The sequence below is a fragment of the Arachis ipaensis genome, chromosome B05 (assembly GCF_000816755.2).
Source record: "Arachis ipaensis cultivar K30076 chromosome B05, Araip1.1, whole genome shotgun sequence".
In the NCBI taxonomy this organism is placed as follows: Eukaryota; Viridiplantae; Streptophyta; class Magnoliopsida; order Fabales; family Fabaceae; genus Arachis; species Arachis ipaensis.
Window position 1 is genome coordinate 132,450,362 of NC_029789.2, and position 18,680 is coordinate 132,469,041.

Genomic DNA, 18,680 nt, shown 5'->3' on the forward strand with positions numbered 1-18,680 from the left:
GTTATGATTTAAGTATAAGACTTTGAAGGGTAGGGTGTTACAATCTAATTAAATCAAATTTGTCATGTGCAATGCACAATTTTTTTTCTTTTTTGAAAATAACCTAAGTTCTTGACTCTTTACCTAACTCTAATGTTCACGAAAAACATTTAGTACTCACCTATACTATTATATCTAAATATGGAGCAATGTAACTGGCTTTTTACATGAACAAGTTATCACCGACATGGGTACACTGGGTGTAATTCAAATTCACATTGTAAAGAAAAAACTATAGCTAAAAAAATGTTCAAAACACCAACAAAGCACTGATCATGCCAAAATTGGTTCTTTGGGGGTGTCACTTTTGATACACTGTTTCAAACATCACTGTTGTAGGTCACGGGCTATCCAGCATTGCTCATTCGACAAGTATCTATCTACATGTGTAGATAAAACTTAACTCTACAGGATAATAACGACCATTTATAAATAGTATTTTTATATTTTAATTTTATAACGAATATGGAGGTGCACATACAAAAATTTTGTATCCTACACTACAGGGTGGAACACTAATTTTGAGACAAAAGCACAATACTTTTAACACTCAACTTCAACTATAACTTCATTTTAAATTCATATATCCATGATTGTTTTTACCGGATTTTTCTTCTTTTCTCTCATTTCTCATCCTCTCCTCTCCTCATCCCTCCCTCCAAACCAAATTCTTGTTGTCACCTCTCTTCCTTCCTTTCAGTCACACAAATCATTATAGTCGTTCATCCTCCCTCCCTCTCTCTCTCTTTTCACTACCTTTGTGCTATCGTTGTCTTTGTCTTTTCGTTTTCTTCTATATTTTTCACAACCGTGTTTTCTCTGTCACTGCCGTCACCCTTTACCGCATCTTTCTCTCTTTACTACGATTTCGTGTTTCTTCTCTTCATCATTGTGTCTACTTTTTTTCATATCGCAATTGCCTCTACTTTGAATTCATGTTGCCTTTGCCTATGCCCCATATTCGCCGCTATCTCTGCTTCACGTCATGTATGCTTCGTCTCTATCGTTACGAGCTTCCAGATTTGCCTTTTTCTCTCCCCCTCTCTTAATTTGTCTTTACCTACACCTCTATTCCATGTCATAATCTTTTTTTGTCCTTTTCTCATAGTCCTTTATCCAAATTGGTTGTCTTCTTTTCTTTCTGTTCTTCTGCTATGGTCCCGAATTACTCAACCCAATCATGCTTTCATTATCCTAGTTTTTTCCACTGGGCCGAAATTAGTATTTGATTTTGTTGGACTTGTATCATAGATGATAATTGAAAAATAGTAATGGTAATTTGTAATAAGGATAATATTAGTATTTTAATAAGATTATGATTTGTATGATCTATCACGTACTTGATTAGCAAAGAAGTTAAAAATTGTGTAACTTATCTATAACGACTATATTTCTAATTGGTATAATGATTCTATTGGTTCCTATAATTTCGTAAATTTTTAATTAGGTTTTTGTACTTTTTTTCCTTTTAATCGAGCTCTTGCACCAAAATTTTTTTTAATTGGGTCCTTACATTTTCTTTTCCTTTTATTTGGGTCCCTATACCAATTTTTTGAGTAAAGTATCGTTTTTGTCCCCAACATTTGGGGTAAATCCTATTTGTGTCCCTAACGTTTAAATCATCCTATTTGTATCCCTAACGTTTGTAAAAGTGATTCAATATTATCCTGCCGTCAATTACACATCATTAGCGCTTTAGTTTGAGTTTTAAAAATCTCTTCTTGAAGTTAGAATACAAATGTTTAGGATAGAATCGATGACTTACTCCGAAAAATAGCTCATCAAATGTTGAAACTAATTCCTACAACATTTACATAATTCACTTTTTTAGGAACATAATTGAATCTAAACACAAATAGCGGGTATAATATTAAAATCGAACACATACAAGTGAGACATAATTGAGAATGAATACATCCAAGTGAGAATAATTGAAAAATATAATCTGATTTGTTAGTATAATTAATAGTAGGATAACATTGAATCACTTTTATAAACGTTAAGGATACAAATAGAACGATTTAAACGTTAGGGACACAAATAGGACTTACCCCAAACGTTGGAGACAAAAACGATACTTTACTCCCAATTTTTTTTGTAAGTTAAGTCCGTATAAAATTAAGCTAATTAGAGGGACCTAATTGAAAAAAAAATTGGTACAGAAATCAATTAAAAAAAAAATATAAAAACTTAATTAAAAATTTCGCAAAACTATAAAAATCAACAAAATAATTAAATCTTTCTAATTTTCTATGTCTATGTTTCAACACATACACAAACCCACCATAGTCTAAAAGAATCATCTTGTTTCTCATAAGTAGGACCACATATATGTAGCTAAGGTTTAAGGTGGTGTTGTCAACAACAACAAATCATGACCAGAATATAATTGCCATTGCAATGAGATAATTAACGTAATAGTATATTTTTTTGGTCAAATTGTTTTTTAAGAAATCCTTTGGATGAGTACTAGAGTTTAGAGACCTCCAAAAGACCAAGAATCCATTAAGAGTTTAGTAAAAAACCCAAACAACTTATTATGAGGGAAGAAAGAAAAAAAAACAACGAAGAATGACATCCGGTTCGACAAAACCCCAAAACAAAACCATTTAGTTTTCTCCCATTCTCCAAAAGTAGGGGGTGTACATGATCCAGTCCAGTCTGAAGACTCGATTCGGCTCCGAACATATTAGGAGGAGCTAATTTAGTGTAATTTCATCGAGTCTAGGATCGAGTAAGAGTCTCAAAAAAAATTCGGTCATTATTTTGGGTCGGATCCGAGCCATAACTTGGGTTACCCGAACTCGTCCCGGTGGCCCAGTCATCATACACAATTAATATTTTGTGTTATTAATGATGGATGATGGCTATTCTTACGTGGAATTTAAATATTGTAAACTTTAATATTTTATATTATTAGTCATTATAAGATTATAAGTTAATGTTTTATGTTTAAAATGCATAAGACTTTAAACTAATGCATAATATTGTATTATTTGTATTAATTTAAATATTTAGTATTATTAGACAATATTAGTATTGATTATAATTATGCTTTAATTTTAGAAAAAAGTTAGCTCTTATTATATTTTTTTAAGTGAATTTTACTATGTGAATTGTGAAATAATAGTTGGAGATTAGGTGATTTTTATATGCTAAAGATCCGGTTTTCACCCGGTTTTTATCCGATTTTCACCCGACCCGAAGATGCGTAAATTTCATCGAATCTAAAATTGGGTTAGGGTCTAAAAATTAGGCTCGATATATATTTCGAATCGGGTTTGGCTGTGTGAGCTGGCCCATGTACACCCCAGCCCAAAACCCTAAAAAATCGAGTTTCTGGTCCCCATATATATATATGAAGACGACCTTTCAGTCCCAGCAGCTAGCTCTCTCCTCTTTTGCGCACACTCCCCAATCCTCCAACCCTACAATCCACAAACAACAATGGCAGACGGACTTGTTCTCCGCGGCACCATGCGAGCCCACACGGACTCCGTCACAGCCATCGCAACCCCAATCGACAACTCCGACATGATCGTAACCGCCTCACGCGACAAGTCCATCATCCTCTGGCACCTCACCAAGGAGGAGCGCACCTACGGCGTCCCCCGCCGCAGGCTAACGGGTCATTCTCACTTCGTTCAGGACGTCGTTCTCTCTTCCGACGGCCAGTTCGCTCTCTCCGGCTCCTGGGACGGCGAGCTCCGCCTCTGGGACCTCGCCGCCGGAAAGTCCGCTCGCCGATTCGTCGGACACACAAAGGACGTTATGTCTGTTGCGTTCTCGGTTGATAACCGTCAGATCGTGTCGGCGTCTCGTGACCGTACGATTAAGTTGTGGAACACTCTTGGTGAGTGCAAATACACGATCCAGGACGGTGATGCGCATTCCGATTGGGTTTCTTGTGTTAGGTTTAGCCCTAACACTGTGCACCCTACCATTGTTTCTGCGTCTTGGGACAGGTAGATTTAAATATGTTTTTCTTTTAATTGTTTTTGGTTCAGATATGTAATTCTGGGTTGAAAAGAGTGTTTCTGTGGTGTTGACGTTGTGTGATTTATAGGGTTTGATTGGATTGATTGAGTTGCGATAAAAGGGCTTATTTATGCAATAATATTAGTGAGTATTAGGGCTGAACTTCTTTTTCCTTCTGATTATAAATAGTTTGGAAAATGCGCTTTTTTGTGGAGTGTGTTGTGTGATTTATAGGGTTTTGAAAGAAAGACCATGTTTTTGCAATAATTATTGGATTAGCATCGGGAAGTAAGATTTTTGCCCTCTTATTACATTTGTTTATTTTGACATTTATAATCATAGAAAACGAACTTGTTTCTTAGAAGTTTCAAGTTTGTATATTCTATAAAGGGCATGTGCTTGTATTTTGAAATGTGTAGTTTGATTGGATAGAAATGCTTGAGAAAGAAAAAGGTTTACTTTGTTAGAAACTTCGAAAAAAATGGTTTTGTCTTTAGATACAAATATTTTTTGAGAAGTACGACATATTAAATTTTAATCTAAATCTTTTGTTTCAAAATGCTAGATTCTTTTATTTGTTGTTTCGTTACCATTGTCTTGCAGGTGATCTACTGCACCAGCTTGAACTGGAGTGCAGATGGAAGCACATTGTTCAGTGGTTACACTGATGGTGTGGTCAGAGTTTGGGGAATCGGACGGTTTTAGAAAAAAGTCTTCAAATTAATTTTGCGATGCACATCTGTTTTTATTTTTGAGACAGCTAGTTACTCATAGAACTCACCAGAAAAATGTTCTCTAGGTTGTTTATTGTTGAATCTTTTTGGGTTATTTCTTTAATTTTATTTTCGTATTGTTGAAGTCTCAAGATAATGACGTTGGGCGGCCTTTAATTAATATCACGTTGGCCTGGTTATGAATCGTTTTATGATCGTTTTTCAATTACTTTTATCATGTGGAGTTTGATTGTGTAAAATCGTGTTTTGTTTCTCCCAATCCTCAAACTCGGTCTTTTAACTCTCTGAAAACCCTTCTTAAGCAAGTAATTTGACCTTTTAAATAAATACCATTTTCGGTCCATGTCCATTTTGAAAATTGACAACACGCCCCCTAATGTTTATAAATTACCATATCGGCTTTTATCCATATATTCCGTGATACCAATTAGCCCTTGAGTTGGTTTTTCCGTTCAAAGTCGACGGAAAACGTTGAGGTGTAACGTGCAGTTTGTGATGTGGCGTTGGATCATCAAACGTGGATTGCTCTATGGACATGTGGACAAATAAGCCTCTGCACACTCAGCAAAGCGATGTCGTTTTGCTTGGCATCCTTTTGCTCGTTTAGGGTAAAATCCCATTCTCTTCCTTGTGCACACCTCAATTACCATACATCAGCCTCGTTCTCTCCTCAAAATTACGAAGAAACCCTAAGAGAACGAAACGTTTCCCTCCAAGCAAGCTGACATAGACTTACAACAGGGAGGTGTTGACGGTGCTGCAGACGGAAGAACTGATGGCGCTACTAAAGTTAGTGTCGCTATCTGAGCTTGAAGCTTCGTTAGCTTGTGTTGCTCCATTTTTTTTTACTGAACTTGGTTTTTGTTAATGATGATTTGGATTAGTGATCACCCCACCATGCATGTTTTTGTTAATTATTGCACATTGTTATTCTAATAGATGTCATATGAAATAGTCCCTATTTTTTTACTGAACTTGATTTTTGTTAATGATGATTTGGATTAGTGATCACCTCACCATGCATGTTTTTGTTAATTATTGCACATTGTTATTCTAATAGATGTCATATGAAATAGTCACTGTTTTTTCATCATGGGGGTTGGTTTGAATGGGATGAAGATGGTGCACTGCACTACCGCGACGGAAGTGTTGAGACATTTCCTCCATTAGACATAGATTATGTTAATTTCAAGGATTTGGAGGAAATGTTCAAGAGTTTAGGGTATACAAGTTACAAACAGATGTATTGGTATGATGGCAGTGTCCTTGATTTAGAGTCTGGGTTGCATGTTCTTAAAGGAGATAAGGAAATCAATGAAATGTGTGATAAAAAAATGGAGAATGTGGAGTCGGATTTGTTGGTCCCTACAAACCCTCTTCACCTGGATTCGAATCTGATAGTAGTAGTAGTGATGAGGATGTTAATGTACAGAGGAAGACTGTGAGGAAGAAGCAGCCTAGTATGAGGATGAAAGAGGCAATGGATGCTGGACAGAAGGGTGCTAGGAAGAAGAGGTGTATTAGACAACAGACACCTAAAAAGAAGAAGAATGTGCCACCTGGTAGTTTTGCTGATAAGGACATGTCTCCTAGGACTAAGAAGAAGAAGGCAAAAAGGTATGTTGGAAGAAAAAGAAAACATGTTCTATCCCAACAAAAAGCAGACAATGAGCCAAACAGTGGGCCTAGTGGAGATCAAGGTAATGGGCCAGGTGAGGAAAATCCAAATGATGAGGCAAGGGATAAGCCCAATTCAGATCCAGTGGCTGAGGAATTGGACTCAGACCAAGATAAGCCATATGAATATGAGTCTGAGGCATTTAACTCCCCAATTTCTGACTCAGATGAGGAGCATAAGGCAAGATATCCTGACTTCAATGAGGATACAGAGTATGGTGAGGTTCAGTTTCAGGTTGGACAACACTTTGAGACCATGGCAATGTTCAAACAAGCACTTAAGAACTACTTTGTATATGAGGGAAAAGAGCTTATGTATTTGAAGAATGAGTCAGAGGATTAGAGCAAGGTGTGCTGAGGAGGGTTGTCCATGGCTGGTGTTTTGCTCTCATAATAGTCAAAGTCTAAGTTTTCAAATAAAGACATTCATTGGAGAGCACAACTGTGGTAGGAATTTGAGCAGTAACATGGCTGATAGAACTTGGGTGACAAGTAAATTGGTAAAAAGGTTGGTAACTCAACCTCTAATGACTCCGAAAGAGGCACTAGAGCACATGAAACAGGACTATAATGTCCATATAAACTATAGGATGATATACAGAGCCTTGAAAGCTGCTAGAAAGCAAGCAATTGGAAAGGAGCGAGAACAATATGAAAAGCTACATGACTACTTAAATGAAATTCACAGAAGCAATCCTGGATCCACTGGCATGATTGATGTAATTCCTCAACCGGAGGGTCGCCCACTGTTCAATAGGTTGTACATTTCACTGGATGCTTGCAAGAAAGGCTTCAAGGCGGGCTGTCGCCCTCTGATCGGATTGGATGGATGCTTCTTAAAAGGGTACTTCGGTGGTCATCTTTTGTCAGCTGTGGGGCAGGATGCCAATAATAGTTTCTTTGTAATTGTGTTTGCTGTAGTTGAAGTTGAGAACACTGATTCCTGAAAATGGTTTCTTTCAATCCTGCACGATGATCTTGGTCATGTGGCTGCCAATGGGTGGAACTTCATGTCCGACCAGCAAAAGCTTACATTACTTCCTTCTTTGTGTTTCTTTTTGTTATATGGTTTGTGTTCTGTGCTTACTTGTTAATTCAACTGTTGGCTGAATTGTTATTGCAGGGGTTGTGAAGAAGGTGAACAAGGCTGCTTGGAAATATCTACGGAAGTTTGATCCTGGTGCATGGACGAAGGCTTACTTTAGCCATGGCCCGAAGTGTGACAATATCACCAATAACATGTGCGAAGTTTGGAATGCGTAGATCGTGGAGTATAGACAAAAACCGATTTTAACTATGTGCGAGGAGCTTCGAAGTTACATTATGCGAAAGATGGCAGGGCACAAGCACAGAATAAGCAAATGCAAGGGCAAATTGGCTCTAGTTCAACAACTAAGGTTGGATGAGTACATCATTCCTGAGAGCAACAAGTGGACAGCAGAGTGGGCTGGGGATGAAGCAAGGGTATTGTTTGAAGTCTAGAGGTACCAGACCAGAGTGGCTGTTAATTTGCAAAGATAAACATGTGCTTGAAACGTTTGGCAACTAACAGGTTTAATCATCAACTGATTTCTTGGCAATAATACTTATGTAATTTAGGTAAATATTGATTGAGTAAAAGTCGCATTTATGTATCTATCCTACCAGGGTTGCCATGCAAGCATGCAGTGGCTGCTACCTCAAGGTTAAGGAAAGAAGGGCTGAGGCCAGAGAATTTTGCACACAAATGGCTTACAATGGAAGCTGCCCGGGCTACTTATGGAGACTCCATTAAACCAGTGAATTCTGAGGAATTCTGGGAAGAAACCAACAGGCTGCGTCCAGTGGCACCAATCATTAGGAGACCCCCTGGGAGACCAACCAAAAAAAGGGCTGTTGATGTGGTGGCTGAGTCACAAATGCAGCAGCAAGGTCACAAGGTGAGGAAGTCATTCCAAGTCACGTGCAGTAAATGTGGGCAAAAGGGACACTACCACATGACTTGCAAAGGCCCTCCTTCAAATCCGAATCGGCAGCCAAAACGAAAGAAGGCAAAGCAACAACAAACTGGAAACCAATCATCACAGCTACCTCCAGATCAGCAGGAAGCACAGGTTAAAGGAGTTCTTCATGTTTTTTCTTTTCCATTGTAGTAGTTGTTATTTCCTCTGTTCAATTGAGCATTATAGTAGTTGAGATGTTATTTTTGGATTTGCACAGGCCAGAGTCGGAGTTGGAACCAATGTTCCCCAAAATGTTACTGCCACATCTATTGATCCAGTGATAGTCCATTGTCTGAGACCCTAAACTTAAGTTTTTTTTCCTATCATGACTGTGCTTACTTTGCTTCTCATGTGTCTTTCACAGGGTAAAGCAAAAAGGCAAAAGAAAAAAGTTCCGAAGACCTCCAACCCGAATTTAGTCCAACAAGAGACAAGGATTGACACTCAATCTTCACACTCTGCCCAACCACCAGTAAAGGTAATGTTATTTTACAGATTCATGCCCTTTAACTATAAAATTAGTTGGCCCAAGAGCATATACACTAAATTGAATTGTTTTCATATGGTTTAGGGTGTGGACTACAACACTGAGCCCTCAAACCCTGCTACCCCAACTGCACCCAATCACGGGCCAAATTTCAGAACCAAGCAAGCAATAACTAGACCTCCAGCACCTACACTTCACCACCCACAACAGCAGGCCACAGCCCCAACAGTTCAGCAACCTATGCAGCAGGACACAGCCCCAATAATTCAGCCACCTCTACAGCAAGCAACAACCCCAATCTCACAACCATCAACTCAGCAGCAACTTCTAACTGAAGGAGCAACTGGCTCAGGGACTGCCACAACTCCTTTCACGTTTATCCCCACACCAGGCCTAAATGCACCCCACATATTCAAGCCAACATATGGGTTTAGGCCACCAAGAATTCAGAAATGACATAATTGTGGTTATAGTTATGAATATTTTGGTGTGAAGTTTTTTGGTTGTCAAGTTATAAGGAGCAATACACTTAACACTACTGGAACATGTTTTTTGTTTTGTGAATTCAGACATGTGCTAGAACATGTTTTTTGTTTTGTGAATTCAGACATGTGCTGATGATTTTGGCTCAATATGTAATAGCCTTTGTGCTTAACAGTATGAATATAAACATTATGCTTTTAGCTTATACAACATTGTGCAGAGTTATCATGGGTTCAGCCTTTACATTATTACAAAAAAAAAAAATTTCACATTCAATTCATTTAGAATCTACAATTACAGAGGAAATTAACCCAACTCTTAACATTGTCCATGCATCACTTACAGCAACACAATATACCCTAAAACACTACAAACACAATTGCTGTTAATAGAATTAACATTGCCAACGTAACAAATACACCATGGGTATTACTACATTTTTTGGACTTTCCTTCATATTCATCCTCAATCTTGAATTCCAGTTGCTCCAATCTATTCTCCAGCATCATCATTCTTCCTTGAACATCATTGTCATCTTCATGCCCAAAACGTTTAGCAATCAGTTCGTCCAGCCAAACAAAAAAGTTGCAGTGACATTGCTCCATCTGCAAACGCCATTATAGTGAATACAACTTGTTAAACAACATAGGAAGTTGATTACATAAACTCAAGATGGATGCACACTTACGCCATAGTAGGAACAACCCAAAAAGATTCTGTCTGGGTTCTTGGCTGTCCCAGACTGTTGCATGACTGCATAGGTGCCACACTTGCATTTAGGGTGCTGGAACTTGGCCTTCTTACCCTCACTTGCATTGCTACTCGAACCCACCATATTCTTCCTCCAGACACGGCGTGTGTTAGAGGTTGAAGATTGCTCTGGATCACTCATGCTTCAGGCACTAGTGTTAGGGTTCAGAAATGGGGAGAATGAGATGTCACCCTAAACGAGCCAGAGGCCTTCTTTTTAAAATGACGTCGCTTTGCTGAGCGTGCAGGGACTTATTTGTCCACATGCCCACAGAGCAATCCACGTTTGATGATCCAACGCCACGTCACAGGCTGCACGTTACACCTCAGCGTTTTCCGTCGACTTTGAACGGAGAAACCAACTCAAGGGCTAATTGGTATCACGGAGTATATGGATAAGGGCCGATATGGTAATTTATAAACGTTAGGGGGCGTGTTGTCAATTTTCAAAATGGACAGGGGCCGGAAAGGGCATTTACTCTTTAAATGAAGACGCTTTGAATAGTTTCCGTGCTAAGATTGTCCCTGAGCTTTGTTCTTCTACCTTGAAGGTGATTTCTCGTATCATACATGTTCATCTATAACTATTAACTAACATGGAACCCAATAGACCATGTAAATCCCAGCTTGAAGGAGCTAGGTTTTGGTTTTTTCTTCCTTCGGCAGAAGAGAGGCATAGAGCGGAAGTCCTTAACGGTGAAGAAGCAAGCAGTGGTGAAGAGCTATGATACACAATGACACGATATGTAGACACAAATTTTACAAAATAAATTATAATGTTGTTTTAATATTTTATTAATATTTAAATATAAATAAAATTTTTAATATTTTTAATTATTTAAAGTATTTAAAGTAAAATAAATTTTAAATTAATAAAAATATTTTATTTAAAATAATACTTTTTTATTAGAAAAAATCAATCCAAACTAGCCAGTATTATGGTGGCTCTAGTATTTCGAATTCAAACCTGCTAATCTGATAGTATTTCGATAATTCAATCCGATAGAAAGATTTGACAAAAAATTTTATATATAACATTAGTGTCAATTTAAGTAAATGTTGCACAAATGAATAATTGTTTATTTTTAAAACTTTTTCGACAAACTCACAGTTGAATTAGAAGCTTATATCTTATAAATTATCTATAGAAAATTTAGGGCAAAAAACGCTAATAAGCCAACATCACTTCATATTTATGTATATCAGCCAAAATGAAAATCGTTTCAGCAATGAGCCAAACCGTATTTTAATGTAATTCGAACCAGGCTGGTTCGAACTGCATTTAGCAATAAATCGAACCAGGACAGTTCGAATTACCAAGAAAGAGTTGAACATAATTCGAACCAAGGTGGTTCGAACTCCATATGCTCATAATTCGAACCAGCCTAGTTCGAATTATCCATGTTAATGCTTACCAAGTAATTCGAACCACCCTGGTTCGAATTACTCAATATTTGGCTCCAACAGTAATTCGAACCAACCTGGTTCAAATTACTCATTATTTGGCTATATAAGGAGTTCGAATCAACCTCATTCGAACCATTGTTCCTCTTTCCTACCCCACCAAATCCCAGAGAAAACGACCCAGATTCGATCCGACAAAGACCTGAACGGAATACTCAGCCGATGGGGGACGATCCGGCAAGGTTATATCGGTTGGACGGAGTTGCTCATATAGCCGGGGTCATCAACGACGAGGTTAGTACATAAAAAACTTCGTGCTAGCGGTATATCTGAGTTAGTGGTTTTGCATGCGGTTTTAGTGGCTTTTTATGTTAGCGGTTAATCGTAGTGGTATTGCTAGTGGTTTAGTAGAGAGGTTTTGCATGCGGGTTAGATGGTGGTTTAGTTGGTGGTTTATGTTAGTGGTTTATGTTAGTTATTTTATGTTACCTGTTTTATGTTAGTGGTTTATGCTGGTTGTTTTATGTTGGTGGTTTAGTTGGTGGTTTATGTTAGTTGTTTTTAGTTAGTGGTTTATGTTAGTTGTTTTATGTTAGCTGTTTTATGTTAGTGGTTTACGTTAGTTGTTTTATGTTAGTGGTTTATGTTGGTTGTTTTATGTTGGTAGTTTATGTTAGTCGTTTTATGTTAGTGGTTTGTGTTAGTTGTTTTATGTTAGCTGTTTTATATTAATGGTTTAAGTTTAACTGTTTCATGTTAGTGGTTTAGTTGTGTGGTTTATGGTAGTTGTTTTGCATGTGGTTCTCGTTAATGGATTTTTATGCGGTTTTATTTTGGTATGATGTTTTGTTGATAATTTATCGTCTGGGGTATTTTTGTCATTGGTTGTGAAGTTGGTTCTAACAATGTGGTGCATGTAATGCGTAGCCACATCGATGCATCAGGAGCATGCGGCGGCAGCAGGGCATGCGACTCGATGACAGATACGTTCCTTACTTGCAGATGGCCGGATTATACCATCTTGTCAGGCTGAACGACAGATGGTTCCGGTTAGATGAGGCCCTTGTCAGTGCCTTTGTCGAGCGATGGTGTCCGGAGACGCACACGTTTCATATGCCGTTCGGAGAGTGCACGATCACACTTCAGGACGTGGCGTACCAGTTAGGTTTGCCAGTGAACGAGCGTTACGTGAGCGGCTGCCTATCAGAATTCCAGATATACATCCAGGGTGGCCGTCCAGCTTGTGTGTGGTTTCAGGAGTTGCTTGGAGTGATTCCTCCTCCCAGCCAGGTTCAGAAGTACGCAGTAAACTGCAGCTGGTTCCAGGAGACTTTTGGAGAGTGCCCCGAGGGAGCCGATTACGAGACTGTGCGGCGATATGCCCATGCGTACATCATGATGTTGTTGGGTACACAGCTGTTTGCCGACAAGAGCGGCAACCGCATTCACATCAGATGGATTCCCTACGTAGCCAGGCTTGAGGAGATGGGTACCTACAGCTGGGGGTCTGCAGCACTGGCATGGTTGTACCGGTGCATGTGCCGAGTGGCGAACAGACATGTGATCAAGTTAGCGAACCCACTACAGCTACTTCAGTCTTGGATCTTCTGGCGATTTCCTCGGTTTAGGCCTGCAGGGTATGAGACGTTCAGCTGGCCATTGGCCTCGAGGTACTCTATTTAGCCTTCTTTACTTTAATTTAATATACATAGCTCCATGTTCATTAATACTCTATTAAAAATCTCTCAGACATTTAATTAGCCATATGACCCATGTGAGATGCAGGTGGTCAGGTTACAACCCTTCCGCTAGCGAGAAGGGTCCTAGAGTGCAGATGTGGAGTCTGAGGATAGACAGGTTACAGGACAGGGAGGTGAGTACGCAACTTACTAAGTTGCTTTAATTAACCACACTTTATGAATTGCGTCCATGAGTTGCCATGACAATGTTGAGTTTCTCCATGCAGTTTATCTGGATGCCGTATAGCAGCCCCGACGTACTTCAGGTTGTGCATCCAGAGGCTTTGGAGCCTCGACATATGGCGTTGTGGCGGTCTGTGACGTCACTGATATACTTTGCCGTCATAGAGTGACATCAGGTAGATAGGGTTCTTCCACAGTTCGGCGGGGTCCAGCCCCGTCCGCATCTCGCCCTGAACATCGACTTTCTGATGTCGAAGGACGGCAGAGGCGGCGATCGATGGTTCCCGTACCACTTGCAGCAATGGCATCTCCATTGGGAGTCCCGTGCGGAGACCGTGCTGAGGTTTGATGTTGTTGCCGACCCTAGACCGTCGCATGAGTTCCTGGAGTGGTGGAGTCAGCATGGGAAGAGGTTCTTGTCTCCGGAGATGTCCTTGGGGGATTCGAGAGCCGTTCCTTTTCTGGTTGCTGCGTCACAGCGGGGTGCTGGGCGAGTTCCTGACATGGATCGTGTTGAGGACGTGCCAGACAGACGTCGGGTTGAGAGGAGAGCTCGTGTGGGGACACGACGGAGCCAGCGTGATTGGAGGTGGCTTGATCAGGCTATGGAGGAGGATGACGATGCCGGTCCCGCTGGAGGCGGACGACGAGACCAGGGAGCGAGACGGAGAGGACGTGCTGCGGTGGACCACCCTCGTCGTGCGGGGGACGACCATGATGACGATCAGCATGGGCCCGTTGGCAGGGATGGTGCAGGAGCTGTTGCAGTTGCTGGTGTTAGTGGCCATGGTGGTGGACAAGGAGGTGAGTGGTATGGGTCAGGTATGGGTGACGGGGCTGATACTAGTGATGCTGGACTTGGGTCGGGGCCTCTTGGAGATTACTTCGTTGGTGTACCCACCCATGACCAGACTTTGCAGGAGAGTACCCCATGGGTTAGTTCGGGATCACAGTGGGCAGACTTCCTTGCCTCAGATACGCTTGATGCGGACTTTGGGGGTTCACACTTTCTAGACGAGATTACTGCCATAATGCAAGAGGACGTGTCGGCCCGGAGGCGTGGTCATACCTCCGGCACACAGGCACCTTTAGATGTTGATCTAAACGAGCCTCCTACGACATCAGTTGCTGACCATTTTGCTTTGGGAGGTACCCCACCATCTGCCTACACTACTGCATCAGTTTCTGTTGCCGGGCCGTCTGCGGCACCGGTCCATCCTACGCCACCGGCACAGCCTGCCCCGGATGATGAGGAGGATGAGATCGAGGACGAGGAGCCACTTATCCGCAGAGGTCATAAGACACGGGTACCCCGTCGTTACTTTAAGGGCTCGCATCTGTTTAGATGATTCATGTTTAGTGTATGTTGGATCTTCGAGTTCATTCATGTATGATAGCTGTGTGTACTTTTGTTGTTATTTTAGCCATGGTTACTTTAATATGTAGATTTTTTTTAGCCTTTCCATTTAGGGGACTTGTAGGAAGACGCAAACTGAAACATAGCATATTCATTAGATAACACAGCATGCACAATACAACGCAGAAAGATCAACAAATTACATGAGTGCCCAATTACAACATCGAACAAGGAAACTTAAATAAAATAACTACCAACACTAAGAACATGGCTACTAATGGCCCCCTCCGAGCTGTGGGCAACTCCGACGTGTGTGTCCGGGTTGGCGACATAGGCCACATCTCTTTGGCCAGTTCAGATCTGCCTCGTCCATATTTGTCTGTATCCTAGTGGACCTCGGACGACCCTCTCTCGCACGCCTCTTGTCAGGGTCCGGTATAATAGTGGGCCCGTCGTATGGTGGTCAGAAACCCTCCGGAATCGGAGGGGTGAAACCCATCCGATACACACTGAATACCGAACTAATCCGATACACGCTGTGAACATAAGCGGTCCAGGTAACCCGTGAGTAGGCACAACATGCAAGTCCGTGCTGACACGGGAAATGAAGTGCCTGGAAGTACCCGTAGTCACATGTCTGAGAGGCAAGCAAAACTCTGTAGCTACCCAATGAGAAAGAACCAGTCGGAGTGGTCTCTGCTATGGTGAACTCGGAGTTATCCCTGTCATACAATGTCACCGTGAAGCACCTGGCCGTCTTCAAGTTGGCCTCAATACACTTTACCAAGTGCTGACTGAATTGATGTCCGGTTCCCATCTGGGCCTCAGCCTCTCTCCCCTTGCGAACAAAGAGTTCCACAAGCCTTCCATATGTTGCCTTCACGAGGGAGCATACAGGGAGGTTTCTGACACCCTTGAGGATTGAGTTCACACACTCGGAGATATTCGTCGTCATGTGACCGAAACTCCGCCCTTCATCACGATGCTGAGTCCACAAGGAATAATCAATCCGGTTCGCCCACTCACACATCGCCAGGTCTTCAGACCGCAGAATATCAAACCAGTAGTCAAACTCAACCTCGGTCTTGGCATACGCCACATTCACAAGAAGCCTCCATGCGTCTTTACCCTTGAATGTTAGGGCAAAATTAGCCGCTACGTGTCGAATGCAGAATGCACGGTATGCAGATGGAGGTAACCAACCTCCGTCAGGAGCCTCAAGCGCAGCCTTGATGCCGTTATGCCTGTCCGATATAACCAGTAGACCCTGCTGCGGTGTCACGTGCTCTCGAAGGTGGGAGAGAAAGAATGTCCAAGACTCTGCATTCTCACCCTCTACTAGTGCGAATGCAACAGGTAGAATGTTGGAGTTCCCATCCTGTGCAATCGCGATGAGCAAAGTTCCCCCGTACTTACCATACAGATGGGTGCCGTCAATGCTAACTAGCGGCTTGCAATGTCGGAATGCCTCGATGCACGGTGGAAACGTCCAGAAAAGTCTGTGAAAATAAGCTTGAGACTCGTCTACTTGTCCACCAACTCAAACGGAGCTCGTCCGTAGGACTGCAATTGTACCAGCCATTGTCAACTGGACTCCCAACACCCACCTGGGGAGCTCGTTGTATGACTCATCTCAGTCACCGTAGATGAGGGCAATAGCCTTCTGCTTCGCCAACCAGACCCTCCTATACGTCGGCCTAAACCCAAAGTGTGCTGCTGTGGCAATTAGGAGCACCTTGATGCTGACAGATGCATCAGCCCTAACCATTGGCATAATGAACGCCGAAATCACATGATAATCCAAACTCCTGTGGTCACTCGAGATGGAGGTAGCCAGACAAGTGTGAGGTCCATTGTACCGTTTGACCTCCCAAATGCCCTTGCGCTGCCGGAGACTCAGTCGAATCAACCATGTGCACCCATTCCCAAACTCAAAATACTTGCCCACATACCGGCGATAATCAGACTCCACTACCTTGTACTGTACCCCTCCCCGGATGCGGTAAGTCTTCACACTTAACAGGGCCTCATCTTTTTCCTGAAATTGCTGACCAACCTGGAACTCTGTCAAACCAGCAGTCCCTTCCGCATCTCTAGCTCTGAATCCAACAGAGTGCCCAGAAACTCCCTCCTGCCTCATGGCATCCAGGTCCAAAGAAGAAAAATGTGGTGGATACTGCTGTGTGCCAGAACTAGAACCACCTACCGCCAATGCAGGCTCACTCGCTCCAATATCATCGCCGCTGTCATCCTCAATCATATCCGGCTCGACGTCATCCTCCTCTGCATCACCCAACAATCCGTCTCTGACGCCAAGTGGTGGAACGCTCTGTAAAGCGTTCGGCAGAATATCAAATGATCCTACCTTGTCGCCTACGCTGCCATTGAGATCAACAGCAAAAGACGGGGAGGCGACAGGTTGGACCGCTGGCTCGTACACAGGGACAGAAGAAGAAGCAACGGCAGGCCTGGAACTAGAACCGGCAGCCGTGGCTAAAGTGGTGGTATTCCGGTTCGAATCCCCTGAGCTGGATACCACATCAACCAGCTTTGCTAACAATTCTGGTGTCCTCACCTCCGGAAACTGCCGCCGACAAAGAAACATGACTTGCAAGTCCTCATCACTACCAATCGTGAAACAATCATACTTCACGATATCCTGGAGGACCGTGATTGGAATGTGATAGAAAAACTTCTTAACCCGCTTTGCACCTTCCAGACCAAGTTTCATCAGCACAGATCTAACAAGGTCATCATAGCTCGTCGTTGGACTCACGACAATACAGAGAGAATCCTTATCTGTGAACTTCACACCGGAACGAGTTTTTCTCTTAATGGATCCTCTGTGGTGAACCAAAACAACAAAACTCTCCTCACTAGCCATCTTACACCCTCTAATGAGAGCAACTCACGTTTACAACCATATATATACTACTTTGTCTCCCACTAATTCGAACCAGCCTTCATCGAATTAGGGATTGTATAATTCGAACCAGCCTGGTTCGAATTACTTGATGCATCTTCTCTCTCTATAATTCGAACCAGCATGGTTCGAATTACGTGCGTTGCTAGTTCGAACCAACCTGGTTCGATTTAGTTAGATCTCTTTATTTGTAATTCGAACTGCTTTGGTTCGAATTATTAATGAATGCAGTTTGAACCACTCTGGTTCGAATTATATTAATATATGCTTTGGCTGATTACTGAAACGATTTTGGTTTTGGCTTATATACGTAAATTCGGCCTGGCATTGGCTTATTATGGTTTTTTGCCCGAAAATTTATGTTATTACAAAATCCTTTGTTATACCTTATATATAAATTAATGTAATATATTTGTTTAAAATATATACCAAAAGTTCTTTAATTACATGTTTATTAATAGGTTCATTTTTTTCCATATGCATATTATGTGTGTTGTGTCTTGTTATAGAGATTTGGGGTGTAAATCTGAATGTGATAACTGCTTTTTTGAAATGTAAGTAGAAGAAATTGCCAAATTGGATCGTCTGATTTCTTTGTTAGTGAAAGTAGGTACACAAATCAGACAGTCCAATTTGTATAAGAAAAAATTTGAATTTTCACATAAGTAATCTAACCGTCCGATTTTACTGTGGTTTAATTTTTTTTAGTTTGGAGAATAGCAAATCGAACCGTCCGATTTACTTGAAAATTATTTTTTCAATGTGTCAATAGAAATCAGGCCAACCGATTTGACGAGAATCCATATTAAACCACTTTACTTATTTTAGTGGATCTTACGAAACCGTAAGAATCAATTTGACTCATTTTAAATGATCCATGATGGGGCGAAAAAAAAGAAAGAAAGAGAGGGACGGGGTTTTTCTCGCTTTTGGCATCTCCCTTC

At 41.4% G+C, this 18,680-nt stretch overlaps 1 protein-coding gene and 1 pseudogene across 2 annotated transcripts in view; one reads left to right on the plus strand and one right to left on the minus strand.

Annotated features, from left to right (window-relative positions):
- LOC107641159 (guanine nucleotide-binding protein subunit beta-like protein) overlaps window positions 3,413-18,680 on the plus strand; it is a 34,532-nt gene continuing 19,264 nt past the window's right edge. The window contains exons 1-2 of one of the 2 annotated variants that reach the window (XR_002347244.1): window positions 3,413-4,101; window positions 4,169-4,375. Coding sequence is in view for 1 of the 2 variants with exons in the window: in XM_021102819.1 (XP_020958478.1) it covers window positions 3,487-4,004 (518 nt within the window). In the remaining variant the exon portion in view is untranslated. Of the gene's footprint in view, window positions 4,102-4,168; window positions 4,376-18,680 lie in introns of those variants that run through there. The other variant, XM_021102819.1, reaches the window with a different exon arrangement.
- On the minus strand, window positions 11,444-17,697 carry LOC107644226 (annotated as a pseudogene).